Source organism: Salvelinus alpinus, chromosome 10 (genome assembly GCF_045679555.1).
Source record: "Salvelinus alpinus chromosome 10, SLU_Salpinus.1, whole genome shotgun sequence".
NCBI lineage: Eukaryota > Metazoa > Chordata > Actinopteri > Salmoniformes > Salmonidae > Salvelinus > Salvelinus alpinus.
Genome location: NC_092095.1, coordinates 47,437,728 through 47,454,709, shown reverse-complemented (window position 1 = coordinate 47,454,709; position 16,982 = coordinate 47,437,728). Strand labels below are relative to the sequence as shown.

The window sequence follows — 16,982 nt, the reverse complement described above, 5'->3', positions numbered from 1 at the left end:
ATAAGCTCATAGTTGCTGTCACAACCTCCAAACTCCACACAGTTGTCACTGACTAGTTGGATATTCATTTCCCAGTGAGCAAACAATTTCTGTACTTTTTTTCCTGAAATCTTTATCAGGTTTTTGCTTGGCAGACCTTATATCTTTATTGACATTCGTCAATCAAATTCATGAATGCAATTGTTCATGTCAAATTGTTTATCAACTTGTAGCCCTGGTTGTCCTGTAAGGAAACAGGTAAAACACTTCAACGTGAGGCTAAATATGAGTGCAGAGCAAGCAGATTAATGAAAACAGCGAATTTCAGCTTTTCCACAGTGGACTTCCTGGGACGAATAATTAATAAGCGTCCCCCTCAACCCTCCCCTTGGATATGTGACAGAGCCGTCAAACACGAGCCGTTGAAACAGTCTCACATCTAATTACAATGAAAGGCCTTCAGCAGCCTTCAGCACAGCACTGGATCACTGTTTTGTGTTGGACCCACGTGTGCACGCACACACACATGCACACAGACATGCAAACACAACAGCACGCATGCACACACACGCAAATAATACAGCCCCATACACTGTCATTGGGAGCAGGAATGTTTCGATTGACATAGTCTCTAGAGATCAGTGACCGTTAATGGTTGTTCTGGGAACCTCGCAGGGTGTGCACATATTTGTTACAGCCTAGCACTAACACTCCTGATTTAACTCATCAAGGGCTTGATGATTTTGTTGATGAGTTGAGTGAAGTGTGTTTGTGCTGGGCTGGAACAAAAACCTGCACAGGCCCAGGATCAAACTACACTAATATGAGGGCCTTGATCCAATTCACACACATTCCCACCTAATGCTACATCACGGTGGCTATTAAAAGAGGATTACTCCAGAGCTCCCTTGGTGAAGCTTAGAAAACTAGCAATCCATGAGTGTGTGTGTGTGTACAAAGTATGTGTGTTTTTTGGCTGTAACTGACACATGCTTAAGACAAATACACACACACACACACACACACACACACACACACACACACACACACACACACACACACACACACACACACACACACACACACACACACACACACACACACACACACACACACACACACACACACACACACACACACACACACACTACAGTGTGTACGTAAAAGATAAAAGGCCTGAGAAGAAACTGAGAGCCTAATTAGGTTTTAATTGATTTGGGAGTGGGCTCTCTCGCCTGTCGTGGATTAGAAGCGATGACTGAGTGTTTCTCAGATGTGATTATTGACCTGAGCTCTCCTTCTCCCCAGGCCCTGATGAATACATGTATGAAGGCTGGCCGAGTGGGAGAACAGTCTCTCACACACACATCCACACACACACACATCCATGTGTGCGCAGACAGACAGACAGACAGACAGACAGACAGACAGACAGACAGACAGACAGACAGACAGACAGAGACAGACAGACAGAGACAGACAGAGACAGACAGAGACAGACCCTAATCCCACTCAGTCCATTAGAGTTCACCTTGCATTTTCTGACTCCTTCGTTTCCCCCTTCTCCCTCACTATGTGACTGGGTCTTTATGGGTTGTGGAGTCCTGCTTGTTGGGACCCATGATGGTTTCAACCAGCTCTCCATAGAGGCCAGAAGAAACCCATAAGGGGTGAGCAGTGTAAACTTAAGGAAGTCCTTCGGGGCTGTGTTGTTTAGCACCAGTCCAGACATGCCTTCACTCTTCTACTCCTTTCCCCTCATCCTTCTCTCCTCCTCGCAACTGCTAACAGAACCTGCTAATTACCTTCCACACCTTCCTTGTTTTTCTGGGACTTTCCTCCACCTCTGTGCATTCCCTGCAGGCGCCAGGCCAGGGACGACCCTCAGACAGATAGCCTCGTCTGGGAGTATGTGTGTATGCGCGTGCGTGCGTGCTTGCCTGTGTGTGCGCTTGCATGTGTGCGTCTGTGTGTGCGCTTGCATGTGTGCGTCTGTGTGTGCGCTTGCATTGGTGCGTCTGTGTGTGCGCTTGCATGTGTGTGTCTGTGTGTGCGCTTGCATGTGTGCGTCTGTGTGTGCGCTTGCATGTGTGCGTCTGTGTGTGCGCTTGCATGTGTGCGTCTGTGTGTGCGCTTGCATGTGTGCGTCTGTGTGTGCACTTGCATGTGTGTGTCTGGGAGAGGGAGACACACAGCAACCACTCTGAAAACACCATGGTATAACCAGGGTGAAACCATTTCTCCTAACCCTTTGCCCCAGACTGTCAAACTCACCACTGAGAACAGAGTCTAATCGAGTTCACTTCCACCACTCTGTGGGATGAGTGTTGCACTTGACAAAAATTGCAAATATCTGTTCCTAAAATAGAGGCATGGCAGGTGTAATCTACACTCACAACTGAACTGTGTAGTTTATACTGACAAAATGCAATTTTGAGAGGTGTACAACAACAACAAAAATGGCTATGAATTTGTGTGAGTGTTGCTTCCATTCCGGACGATATATATATTTGTTACCACTATTCACTCTTAATCTAAAGTGCTCAACAACCACAGCTATATCAGGCACTGATGGTCAACAACAGGGCTGAGGCCCAGACACTAAAAGGAAGTAAGGCTTCTTAGTCTGCCTAGCATAGAGCCACCTCATGCACCTCATGTACGCCTAATAAGGCATAAGTGCCTCTGAAATATTAAGTAGACGCTGGGAGAGAAATCCCAACAGATTCCCCCGGCTGCCGTCTTCAATCTGGCCTTAGAACAAAATAGCTCAAATAGCACTCAGAGCGGCCATCTCTGAGCCGTTGCTTACAGTAACTTTACAGTTACAGATAACTGGGGTTGCGTCCCAAAAGGCACCCTATTCCTTAATATAGTGCACTTCTTTTGACCAGGGCCCATAGGACGTGCACTATTTAGGGAATAGGGTGCCATTTGGGACAAAGGCTGGGGCTAAACCGCTAACAGCTAACCACAAAGACTCTATATAGGCCTATAGGCTACGGCCTAAGGCTTTTTAAAGGGGCATCGCCATCGATCCCGCCAGTCTGGTTGGTGTGAGTATCTACTGCTGGGATGCCCTGTATGACCTTCTTACGTCTGTATTAAAAAATATATGTTTCTCTCTGTCTGTGTCTGTCTGTCTTTCTCCCTCTCTCTCTCTCTCTGAGCATGAGAGAGTGTATATGTATTTAAAGACCGGAGTGATCGGTTGGTTGACTATTAGTGGCTATTGGTGTGGTCAAGTACACTGGACCGTAATGTGACCGTAACTCAGTGATCATGACTTGTGACTCTGGGCAGATCAGACCTGAAGCAATGACCTCACTAATCTGCCCCCCCCCCCCCCCCCATATACACACTCCCCACGTCTATGGCCCATCAATTCCTCATTACAAGCGGAAAACAGCCATTGATCTGATTCCAACAGCTCCCATCTCCCCCCAGGGAGTGTAGCAGACACAGAGGATGATATCACACTCACACGTTGAACCTCTCTATTGTTACGCCTCAATGGCACTTCCCCCGTGATGAAACTAAGTGTACGTCCCAAATGGCACCCTATTCCTTAATTAGTGCACTAAATATGGAATAGTGTGCCATTTGGGATGCATTATTATGGGGTGCCGTTTGTAAAGTTGAATGATCAATTCTACGGAGGAACATGTCTGCAGCCTGATAGAACTGTACGGATATCAAAGCTCTACTAAATCGTCACCTCCAGTTGCCAATGTGGGGCCCACAATAAAAATGACCTAATAAAAAAAAGCTGCATAAAAACAATATGAGTGGAAAATTGATCTTTGCGAAAGTGTGTGTCAGCTTTTATGGTGTGTGTGTGTGTGTGTGTACTGTGTAGGTGTGCCGCGAACATCCTTCAATTAGTTTAATCCCACTGTGCAAAATAAAGTACTTCCATACCAGGGCAGAAAGAGAGAGAGAGAGAGAGAGAGAGAGAGAGAGAGAGAGAGAGAGAGAGAGAGAAAGAAAGAGAGAGCTAAGGAGAAAGTAGGATGCACCTCCTGCACTCCATATCGGTATCATCCCTTCAGCCCTGGTCCCAGCCAATGGCAGATTGCATTAGAGATATCGGCCTGATATTTCATCTCAGCCTTTATTGCATTTATTCCTCATCAATCTACTCTGGGCTTGGAGGTAAAAGCCATTTGGCACCCTGCCGGAAATGAAATTCTGAATTAAAGTGCCACCTCAGATATGTGAAGTCTGCATAACACTGGATATTTTATTGCTGCAGCAGTGATGATCTGTGCGGTTGAAGCTACCAGAGCGTTTGACTCTTTGAACCCCGGGAAAGTGCTGGTTGGCCGGGAGAGGGATTAATTCATCAGTATGGTGTGGGTTATAATTGAAGGCTGACCTTAGGTGGGCCAACCGAACACTTTCCTTGAGTTCGCATGCTCAGGGTCTCAGAGTAATTTACTCTCAGGAGAGACCATGGCACTGACATAATGTGTATGAGGTGATGAGACATACAAAAGACATGTAACTGTAATTGTCCATAGATTAAAGCCCTTTACAACTCTCGCAACTATATCACATATTTACAATAAACACAGTCCATTTGTAATATTTACATTATATATACAGTATATTCAGATAGCATTTAAATAATACCCTGGCCAAGTCTCCTGCCCCTCCAGTGATTTATTCACTAAGAACAAAACGGGCCGAAATGAGGAGGGACAAACTTGAACTTGTTCAATTAAGAAACTCTTGTTTTCGTTTCAAAATGTTTTCCGTTGCCCAAAAATTGTTACTGTTTGCTACGGTGTGCACTAATGAATACAGTCCAGCATTACCGCTCCCTCACCTCAAACCAGGAGAGGAAAAACTCCAAGTCTCCCTGCTGTCTCCTCAGTCAGACATACTGCTATGCCTAATCACTCAGGAAGGAGGAAACAACACACAGCTGCACCAGAAACACTAACTGGAAGCTATTTGAACCCAGTCTAAAGCACCCTGTGGGAGATTGGGGGGGGGGGGGGGGGGGCGTGTCGGCCTGCACTTTGGCTTTCTCCACTTTGTTTTGTTGCTGTTTTGGCCATGAGGGCCTAGGAACACATCTTCAACAAACTAAATCTGTGTGTGTCCCAAATGGCACCCTATTCCCTATTACAGTACAGTGTTCTCTGGTAAAAAAAAAAAAAAACATCCAGGGAATAGGGTGCAATTTGGGACACATCCTACATAAAAAGGCTATAGCAGCATTAGTGAGAAAAGGGAGTTATAGGTTTGTCTTTATGAATAAATAACATTGTTGATGTGGCTCTCTTTTCTAATGGGGCTGTAAAGTATGGGCCTTTTTCTCTGAGGATGGGGGACAGGATGCGGAATGGATAGTGGTTGCCATGTGTTCCCTGCCGATTACACACGCTCTCCCAAACATGTGTGCATGTGCAGGTATACACGCATAAATAAGGAAATACACACACAGAGAGAAGCACGCACGAAGAAACACACACCCACACATGCACACTCACACACGCACGGGGCACACACACAAACAAACAATGGCATGTGCACCCACACTCAGCGTTTACAAAAAAGCACCCACACACATCTGAGTGGAAGTGTGAGAGGGCAAAGCTTGAGATCACACAGTCCCCTCAGGCTAATACAAAACCAATCCACAAAAAAGTAGAGGATTTCTGAGGAGGCTTTTCAATTCTCTCTCTCTCTCTTTGAAATACTGCTTAACGACAGTGAGCACATTCATTGTATCCGTCTATCACAGAACTACACATGCTATCTATGACTAGGGGGATTTTAATAGGGCATTACGTTACACAAGACCAGATAGGGACATCATCAAGTTCAACAACCACCCGAGCCACATAGAAATGGGAGTTATGGGTCTCCCGGGAGGCGCAGTGGTCTAAGGCACTAGCTGTGCCAGTAGAGATTCTGGGTTCGAGTCCAGGCTCTGTCGCAGCCGGCCGCAACCCGTGAGACCCAGCGTCATCCGGGTTAGGGGAGGGTTTGGCCGGCAGGGATGTCTTTGTCCCATCGCGCACTAGCAACTCCTGTGGCGGGCCGGGCGCAGTGCACGCTGACACGGTCGCCAGGTGTACGGTGTTTCCTCCGACACATTGGTGCGGCTGGCTTCCGGGTTAAGTGGGCATTGTTGGTTGGGTTGTGTTTTCGTGGTATCCAACTACCAATTGGATACCACGAAATTGGGGAGAAAAAGGGGTAAAACAAAAAGAAATAGAAAAAAAGTTATAGATCTCATTCTCATTGAATGCAAGTCTAAGAAGAGGTAGATCTGTTTTATGTGCGGAATTTCTATGCTTCCCGTTCTTACGTTTAGTTTTTACGTGTTTTACTTTCAGTTTTGTACACCAGCTTCAAACAGCTGAAAATATTGCTTATGGAAAATATATTTCACAGCGATTTAGATAGTAGAATGATTCTCTACACTATACTTGCTTGTTTTGTCACGTAAACTGAAATTAGGTGAACTATTAGAATTTTTGCAACCAGGAAATGGCTGAGAAATGTCTTCATAGTGCAGCTTTAAGAGAGCAGTAGGAGGCAGGGGCTAAAGCCAGGCCAGAGCATGATGACTGACTGCTATGAGGTCAGAGAGACAATAGAAAGGCATATGATTCATATTATACATCTCTATGAAAGAGGAAACTGACCAAGCTGGTTCCCATCTGGCCTGTAATAGCTCCACTGAACTCTCTCTCAAATCTGTTTTCCTGTAAAATTCACCACATCACCCGTCTTTCTTTCAACCATTCTCTCCATTCGTTCATCCACGTTCCTTTTCTCCTCCACCCGATCAACCTCATCCTCCTCTCTATTATCAACCAATTCTATTCGTTCATCCCCTCAATATTCAAGTATTAACCCTGACAGTCTTGGCCCTTTCTTACCTACTGTAATGGCCAAAACTGTAACTATGGCTCACTATGAACACTCTGTTACATATGTTTAACCAGTTAAAAGGCAGATCTGAAGTTAAAACCATCCCTGGTCAATCTCCCTCCTTCTCTCCCTCCCTCTCGCCTTCTCCTCCTCCCTCTACCATTTGTCTAGCCTAAGTATATCCAAAAGGCCTCCCTCGCCCTCTTTCCCCAAATCACCCCTCTCCCCCTTCTCTCTCACCTGCAGTCCAGTCTCTCCAGTTCAAAGTGGGGGTTGAAGTTGAGGACGATGCGCTGGGAGGGCTCCGGGGCCGTGATGACCCACTGGCAATTCTGGTGGGGCGGGTACTCCAGAGGGTAGCCCGGGGACGTGATGTACCCTGCGTCGCTGGCATCCAGGGTGCCCCCACACACCTCACCTGAGAGAGAGAGAGAAAGAGAGGGAGAGAGAGTATGAGAGTGTGAGAGAGAGATAGAGAGACATATGGTTAATACACAGACTCAAAACATCTACGAATAAAAACTGTGCTATTCAAGTGATAAGTTATTGATTTGAGAATGTGTCTTCTTATTCCATAGTGATGTGTGATGTAGTGACGCGCGATGTGTAATAATATCTGTGTCAGACATACGTAGTGTTCACATGAATTCTACTATAGCAACAAAGTAGACAACCACGCGCACGTCCTCCCATGTAGACAAACTAATCCCACACCATGGCTCTTATCTCTCCTCTGGGAGCATTCTCTAAATGTAATTGTTGTTCTGGCAAGGCAATCTGCAAACATTAGAACACATTCCCTGATCCTATCGGCTCTCTCCCAGGAACAATAGCCTGCCAATAGCATCGCTCGGTTGGCCAAGACAGGAAGTGACAGCAGACCCCCTGTCTAGGGGTACAAGGGTTCACCCCGAATCTGTAATGAGAAGCCAGAGTAACAAAGCCTTTATTTTCGCCGTACGCCCACGCCTCGCTCGCCATTCCCTATCTCACACAAACACGCAAAGCACACACAAACACATCGGCAGACAATACAGTGAGGCCTCTCATCAGTCATTTTACTGCAGTATATGATTTTCCAGTCATTATTATTCTAAATGGAAGGCGAGATTAGGAAGACAAAAATGTCTCTCCACAATGTTCACCATGACAACGATGCTAGGGGTGGTTAACTCTTTCCGTGCTGACAGAGGGCTGCGTTCCGATTCTTTACCCTTATCCCGAAGTGTGCACTCATTTACTCCCCCTCATGCATTTGGTGCAAGCATGGCTGGAGGGAGTTTCCACCATTATCCCAACACCAGTTCATACCTTTTAAATCCATGAGGGGGAGTGTACAAGTGAACAAATCGGGAGAAGGGTAGAGAATTGGAACACAGCCTGACCATCGGAAAAGGAAGACTGAGTGTGAATTTTTTATTTAACCTTTATTTAGCTCGGCATATCAGTTAAGAACAAATTCTTATTCACAAAGACGGCATACACCTGCCAAACCCGGATGACGCTGGGCCAATTGTGCGCCGCCCTATGGGGCACCCAATCACGGACGGTTGCGATACAGCCTGGATTCGAACCAGGGTGTCTGTAGTGACACCTCAAGCACTGAGATGCAGTACCATAGACCGCTGCGCCACTCGGCAGCCCAATGATTATGAGGACATCAATGAAAATGGCGATGACTCAATATTCTGTTTCATCTGCTTCACCTATTCCCGAGTTATGTGAGCACCTCATCAAAGGAAGCAGGGGGAAAAGATTGGAGGGTTGAAATATAATAGACTGTTCAAGGGTTGACATTTTCAAGGCTATTGTATTTTAAAAGGCACACTTAGGATTTGGTGACATTTGATATAATAGCGAAACCCTACCATTCTTACTTGGGATAGAAACTCACACACACACACTTATGTATACACACGTGGGCATGCACACACGCACACACACATGCACACACTCCCCCCACATGCCAGTCCAGCCTATCACTCAACACACCTATCACTCAATACTGCAACCAAAGCTAAATAAAAAGATAACCAAAAGTAGAGAAAAGTCTCTTTATCTCCCCTGGAGGATTCAGACATGCAGGACTATAAAGTCTGCCTATGGCGTGTACTTCTCTCCCCATGTCTGCATCTTAAATGGCACCCTTATCCCGATTTAGTGCACTACTTTTGACCAGGGCCCATAGGGAATCCCATAGGGTTCTGGTCAAAAGTAGTGTACTATAGACGGCAAGGGTACTCAAGTACTATTTGAGAAGGTCCGGTCACACAAATTTCCTAGTTGGCAAAACTCCGGATGGATAATGTAATTTATCACCATAGTAACAAACCCCCACTTCGCAACCCATGCAACCCCAAACTGTTCACACCCCTCTTGTCGGCAATTATACACATTTTGCATGGTAGAGAATTTAAAAAAAATGTTTTAAAGGTAATTTCCTGCAATTCCACGCATTATTCTATGTCTTATGTGTCTTTATATGATACCAGGGGTCAAAGCACGAGCTCGTAAAAACAATATATACACCTACTCATTCCAGGGTTTTTCTTTATTTTTACTATTTTCTACATTGCAGACTAATAGTGAAGACATTAAAACTATGAAATAACACATATGGAATCATGTCGTAACCAAAAAAGTGTTAAACAAATCAAAATATATTTTATATTTGAGATTCTTCAAAGTAGCCACCCTTTGCCTTGATGACAGCTTTGCACAGTCTTGGCATTCTCTCAACCAGCTTCATGAGGTAGTCACCTGGAATGCATTTCAATTAACAGGTGTGCCTTGTTAAAAGTTCATTTGTGGAATTTCTTTCCTTCTTAATGTGTTTGAGCCAATCAGTTGTGTTGTGACAAGGTAGGGGTGGTATACAGAAGATAGCCCTATTTGGTAAAAGCCCAAGTTCATTTCATGGCAAGAACAGCTCAAATAAGCAAAGAGAAACAACAGTCCATCATTACTTTAAGAGATGAAGGTCAGTCAATGCGGAAAATTTCAAGAACTTTGACAGTTTCTTCAAGTGCAGTAGCAAAAATCATCATGCGCTATGATGAAACTGGCTCTCATGAGGCCCGCCACAGGAAAGGATGACCCAGAGTTACCTCTGCTACAGCTGCAGAGGATAAGTTCATTAGAGTTAACTGCACCTCAGATTGCAGCCCAAATAAATGCTTCACAGAGTTCAAGTAACAGACACATCTCAACATCAACTGTTCAGAGGAGACTGCGTGAATCAGGCCTTCATGGTCAAATTGCTGCAAAGAAACCACTACTAAAGGACACCAATAAGAAGAAGAGACTTGCTTCGTGCAATGGACATTAGACCAGTGGAAATCTGTCCTTTGGTCTGATGAGTCCAAATTTGAGATTTTTGGATCCAACCGCTGTGTCTTTGTGAGACGCAGAGTAGGTGAACGGATGATCTCCGCATGTGTGGTTCCCACCGTGAAGCATGGAGGAGGAAGTGTGATGGTGCTTTGCTTGTGACACTGTCTGTGATTTATTTAGAATTCAAGGCACAGTTAACCAGCATGGCTACCACAGCATTCTGCAGCGATACGCCATCCAGTCTGGTTTGCGCTTAGTGGGGCTGTCAATTATTTTTCAACAGGACAATGACCCAACATACCTCCAGGCTGTGTAAGGGCTATTTGACCAAAAAGGAGAGTGATGGAGTGCTGCATCAGATGACCTGGCCTTCACAATCACCCAATCTCAACCCAATTGAGATGGTTTGGGATGAGTTGGACCGCAGAGTGAAGGAAAAGCAGCCAACAAGTGCTCAGCATATGTGGGAACTCCTTCAAGACTGTCGGAAAAGCATTCCAGGTGAAGCTGGTTGAGAGAATGCCAAGAATGTGCAAAGCTGTCATCAAGTCAAAGAGTGGCTATTTTGAAGAATCTAAAATCTATTTAGATTTGTTTAAGACTTTTTTGGTTACTACATTATTCCATATGTGTAATTTCATAGTTTTGATGTCTTCACTATTATTGTACAATGTAGAAAATAGTAAAAAATTAAGAAAAACCCTTGAATTAGAAGGTATGTCCAAACGTTTGACTGGTACTATATATGTATATTTATTTTGTATTTTTTCCTGGAACAGAGGTCCGTATTGACCCCGTTCTGAGTCCAGATCCGGTCCGCGGTCCGCCAGTTGAGTATGGGGGATATAGGGAATAGGGTGCCATTTAGGACGCAACCCATGTCTCCTATTGTATTCTCCAAAAGCTGTGCGGAGTTGTCAGTAGTACCGCCAGGGGAAGATTAAGCCATTTGGGAGAATCCTGCAGCCTCAGGACTTTTCCGCTCCCAGAACTGAGCAGACCATTCATGTACAGCTAAGGAGGAGGGCGACGGGGAGACGGGGGGTGGAGAGAGGGATGCCAGCAGGGAGAAAGGCAGGTAAAGAGGGATAGATGAAGGGGATGAGGATGATGATGGGGGGTGAGGGAGGAGAGGGAGCGTGATGGAGGGAGAGGGACAAAAAAGTGGGAGATAAGAGGGATTGAGAGAGGGGTAGAAGGAATGGAGAGTGGCAGAGAAAGGTTGTGAGACGGAGACGGATTAAGGCAGAGAAGGAAGGGAGGGAGGTGATCGAGGGGGAGGAAGAAAGAGAGTGTGAGGAGGAGATGGAGAGAGCCTGACGAGGCTCATTAAGACATGACCATCCCTGTGGGGACTGACCCTGGAGGAGCTGATGGGCTGTCAGTAGGATATACAGTAGATGCAGGGGAGAGGTGTGCGTGTGAGGGGGGGGGGGGGGGGGGGGGGGTACGGACACGCATTGTGTATGTTATCGACTGGGTATGTCTTTGTATAAGTCCTCTGTTAGGGTGGATGTGAATATTTGTGTTTTTATGAATATACAGTGTGTTTTTCAGGACACTATGTCTTATATGTGCATGTGTGTTTGTGTGATAAGGAGGGAGGATGAGGAGAGAGCGTTCAGTAGAGAGGTAGCCTCATGAATTATTGTGTCTGTGCTGGCTCAGGACTCCATCCATCTCCACACACGCATGCACACAACACTGCACAGACATGCCATAGCGACCTCAACATATATGAACAATGTTGATATAGAATATATAACATATATGTAGCAATAACAGTTGAGGCCATGTGTGGGTCTACACATAATGGTGTATATGTGCACATGTGTGAGTGTGTGCGTGAACTTGGATGCAAGCAAAATGTGTGCTTTAAAGTCTTCAAATCTACTGTACAAGTCTCCGTCTATATATACAGTATCTGCATATGACTGCACATCTGTGTGTGTATGCACCAATTTCTATTAGCGGTATTATCAGTGTACTGTGGCGTCACACTTTGGGAACAGCTGTGAATGTGTGGAAGGGCCATTATAAATCTCCCCATCATTCTCTCTCTTTTTTGCTCTCTCTCTCTCTCTCTCTCCCACCTTAATTAAAAAGTGATATCGCTTCGAGAGAGGGAATCAGGGGGACAGAGAGATGAGAGGCACTATTCGTTCATCCCTACACAGGGGCTGTGTCCACGACTGTTGTTAATCTAACCACTCCACACAAGACTGGAGGGAGGGAGACAGGGAGGGAGGGAGGGAGGGAGGGAGGGAGGGAGGGAAAGAGATTTGTGACTTTCAAAGCTCTTTACTTTAATCATTAGGCACCTACCATAAGGGCCTACCTACCTTTAGATAATATTAAAGTGTCCTGTATGGCTCAGATGGTAGAGCACTGACAACGTCGGTATCATGGGTTTGAGTTCCATTGGGGCCACCCATATGAAACTGTATGCACACACTAAGTCGCTCTGGATAAAGACATCTGCTAAACGACATGTTATAACTTCTATTGTTATTATATTAAGGATTAAGAAAAAAATGGAACAATACTAAATGAATATGCAGCAGAAATCGTAGTTATAACATAGCTATTCAAGTGTACACATTTAGACTTCAGTTCCAAAATGAACAACACACAGATTTGGTACCCTAATTCACCATTAGCATGCTAGACAAAAGCCTCCTCTCTAACCCGAGTTAGAGCACGCATGCATGTCTCTTCATAATAGGCTAAGTGGTTTTGGCTAATCAACTAAATGCATTGGGTTGGGTATAGCAATCAATTAATCAACGGATCAATTGACCACAAGCAGATGGTTGCGTTTCGCTGGGTTTTGCTTTGCTAAAATACTGCTGTCCAGATAAATGACCTGTGTGTGCAGTGTGTGTGCAGTGTGTGTGAGTGCGTGCACACACATTAAGCAGCAGGCCGAGGGGCCACCAGCTAGCCGATAGGTGTATTATTTATGGTGACCTTGTTTATAATTTCACCCTAGTCGGCTTGTTCCAGGGGACTGGCGTGGCCCCCTCCTCCCCCCAGCCCGTCTCCTGGCCAAGGTATTGAACCACAGCCCCTTTGTTTTTCAGCTCTTGAATGCTAACAACTACAGTTCTGACCTTGTTTCTCCGCTGCTGATGTGTTATAGGAGTCTGGGGCAGATTAAAAAAGATTCTGGGGGAGAGAGAGGGAAAGGGGGGGGGGGGCAGCGGAGAGGGGCCATGGAGAGGGAGACAGTGAGGTGGGGGAGACAAGAGAAAGAAGCGAACGAGGGAGAGAAAGAAGCAAGCAGAGAGAGAGAGGAGGAAAATAAAGCTTTTCATTCATCTGCATTATAACAGATAGAAAGGTAAACATACAGAGACAAAGAAGACACACACTGGTCCTGTATGTTCAATTAATTACTAGTTAATTATTACGAATGACTTAATTATACTAACACAATCATGAGTCACACTGTTGTGGTTACATTCTGTGCATCCCAAATGTCACCCTATTGTAGTGCATTACTTCTGACCAGAGCTTATTCCCTCCTTTAGCCCTATGGGCTCTGGTCAAAAGTAGTGCACTAAATACAGAAAAGGGTGATATTTGGGACAAAGACACAGACTTCTCTCTTCTGCTCTCCGACCCCCGAGTGTAGTGTTCATTTTCATACGCCCAACATCATCAGTTCCTCTTCCTGCCCTCTGTTCTTAAAACTCTGTGACCCTGCTGTTTGGTACTCAACCCCCTCCTGTCAAATACTGTACCCTTCCTCCTCATCTCTATCTGTTTCTCTCGTGCTCTCTCTCTCTCACTCTGGTGTTTGTCCTGAAAAACATGCTCTTGTCCTGCACAACATCTCTGTCACTCTTTCTCTCACAACCTCCTGTCTTTCCCACATCTCCTTTTTTCTCTCTCTCGTGCTGCTGTGTGTATGTACAAGATGTGCTGTTTTGAGGAGGACAGGAGAAGGCTGGAACAGTGAGTGCTTTGGCAGGCTGAGGTATCTGAGCAAGCTGGGGGAGAGCTGCCAAAGGCCCACATCTGTCTCTGATCAACGGGCACACAGGCAGCCAACACTGCAAACAGATCATATTGAATCTCTCTAAATGGCAGGTCCAAAACCACTCTCACACACACTTGAATGTATGCAAACAAGAATCACACACACACACACACACCACACACTTTGGAGCACATTCTAAGGAAGAACCATAGGACTAGTCCCGTAAACCAGCCAGGGATGCGACACTGAGTAGGGCACAGAGACAGAGCAGAACGGGAGTGAGAAACCAGACAGTGTTTTAAAGCTCAGGAGAGCTCTAGATCGGGAGTCGGAACTTAGACAAGATTCCAAAACTACAACCAAAAGAACAACTCTTACGCATGAATTATGGATACAACTACTGTGACTTAAGAAGCAAGCCAGCTAGTGTAAAATCAGCACGATTCCCTGAATGGAATGGAAGGTGGCCTTTTGTCAAAATGTGTCCTCTGGTCTTAATGTTGCAGCGCGAGCGGAGAACTGATTGTGTGGCGCCGCCTCGAGCTGCGGAGGCACAAGTGCGATTCGGGCACAAACCATCACCATAATGATTGCAAGACTCTTGAGATAATGAGCGAGTTGTTGGTGTTCTTGTTGATATTAATGATGATGGTGGTGGTTAGTCTAACTAATATTCTTGTCATTATCCAATAACAGCAAAATACCACTTGAGGCGCATTATTTTGGTTTGGTCAATGGATTATGTTGTCTACAGACGCGTATAGAGTTTAGCATTCATTCATGAACTCTACCAAGAAACACAACAACAAAAAGAAAGTAGGTCCGTTTTTCCCCCTTTTTTAATTATATAATTATTATGGAATTATCACCCTACAAAGCAGTCATTGGGCTATTATATGCTAATGTATGTAGGGTTATTACTTTAAAAAAATCTGTGATCATAAAATTACAAAACCTGCCTAAGATGAACGGCAGTGGAACTTTTTAACATGTACCCCCCCATGCTATGGCAACTTTTATTAAATGGTAATGACCTATTTTGGGGGCATAATAGAATAGCTTTTGAGTATCAAATAACATATCACCCAGTAATTTTTCATGGGTGGAATATTGTCCAATTACTCTTGGTATACGAAAGAAGTGGAATTGCAATATTGTTCTGGACAAACTAGGATAACGAATGAGAATGGGCTCATCTTTCAAGGCTGAGAGAACATTTTGTGGGAAATACCAGTACGCTTACACTACACATGATAGACATTGTCTGATAACCAGTAGGCTATCTGATGCCATTCACGGCCTATGTGTTGAAATTCCTGATTTGAAACAAATGGAGCTCGTGCTTTAAAACCAAACGAGTTTTCCAAACCTGAGAAAAACAAGCTATTTTCCCTGTCAGTCTCCAAGACACAGGTATAATAAAAAAAACTATGTTATAATAAAAAAACTATGTGAGCTTTCAGTTTTTATCATAGTTTAAAGTAAATTCAGAATTTAAATCACCCATAAAGGGTAGTGTCGGGTACATTCGGACACGTTTCTTGACAGCCCATGTGTTGAAGAGAACTTACCCTTGTCTCCACGGACTCCCGGTGTTAGACACATTGCAAGTAAAAATCCAATCAGCGATGGTAGCATATCCATTTTGGCAATGTTCAGTGTCTTGTTATTTATAAATGTTACCTCCCAGGATCAAATCAGTTGTCCATCAAGAAAATACACACCCTTTTTTGCAGAAAATGTAGAGACCCTTTTTTTCCAGAAAATGTAGGAACAAATGTTATTACTCCACGTAGCCTATTTTACTAAAACAATCAACGAATAATGTTTGTTCCAAGTGTACTTAATTGAATAAAAATGGGCTAAAGACAGCGGTGAACAGCTTTCCCTCCGAAGCAGGCATATAGGCTACTTGACACACTGGGATGCCACCTTATTTACATTTACATTTAAGTCATTTAGCAGACGCTCTTATCCAGAGCGACTTACAAATTATAACTTTAATATTTTCGTCATGACTGGGTTATCTAGCCTCGTGGAGCAACGTGGATGAAATAAACTCCTCTTAATTCCCCGGTTCCATACAGAGCTTGTCCACTGATTTGGAACCTCCTGGGGTATTTCCTATAGGGTCTGATAAGCGGCTCTTAGTCTACCTCCAAATACGACTGAAGCGCTTGCCTTCCCCCCCTTCTCTCTCCTGTGCTCGCAGGGATTCCAGGACTCCGGTCATTTACTCCTGCATTTACGACCGATAAGACACAGTTGACTGAACTATCAACCGACAAGAAGTCTCCGTATTTAGGACAAGAATGGAGCGCAAATCATGAGAAGTGTGACGAACATGAATATAATATCTTCCGAAGGAGAATTCATTCCATCTCTGGGACCACTCTAGTCTTTCTGTCTGTAGCGGAGTGTCTCTATGCGCTCCAGCGGCGTGTGTATGTGAGTGAGTGAGAGTGTGTGTAATAGCACTTTTGAACAGAGCAGCTATCGCATTACAGTCAGCGCCTCGGCTCCGCCTCTGGTTGGTTGTTGATCATGGAGAGGTGCGCGCACACTCGTAAAACACACAAGCGCGCGGGCACACACACACGCACACACTTCACATGACGCCAATAGATAAGGGTTCAACAGATAACGCACACACTATAATCTCAGGCTCGGGAGTATTTCCACAGGCTATTTTCAAGAGAGAAGAACCAAAGAAACCAAAATAAAAAAAGGGGGAAAAGTGAAGGGGGGTGGAGGAAGGGGAGTAGTACATGCATTAGGGCTCCCGAGTGGC

At 44.9% G+C, this 16,982-nt stretch overlaps 1 protein-coding gene across 2 annotated transcripts in view; it reads right to left on the bottom strand.

Annotated features, from left to right (window-relative positions):
• The window catches only part of LOC139532123 (neuropilin-2-like), a 67,067-nt gene extending 50,399 nt beyond the window's left edge, over positions 1-16,668 (bottom strand). The window contains exons 1-2 of one of the 2 annotated variants that reach the window (XM_071329309.1): positions 15,763-16,668; positions 7,114-7,291 (exon numbers count right to left, since the gene is read on the bottom strand). In XM_071329309.1, coding sequence (XP_071185410.1) covers positions 7,114-7,291; positions 15,763-15,835 — 251 coding nt within the window. In that variant the 5' untranslated portion in view covers positions 15,836-16,668. The remainder of the gene's footprint in view (positions 1-7,113; positions 7,292-15,762) is intronic. The other variant, XM_071329308.1, reaches the window with a different exon arrangement.
• Positions 16,669-16,982: the final 314 nt, after the last annotated feature.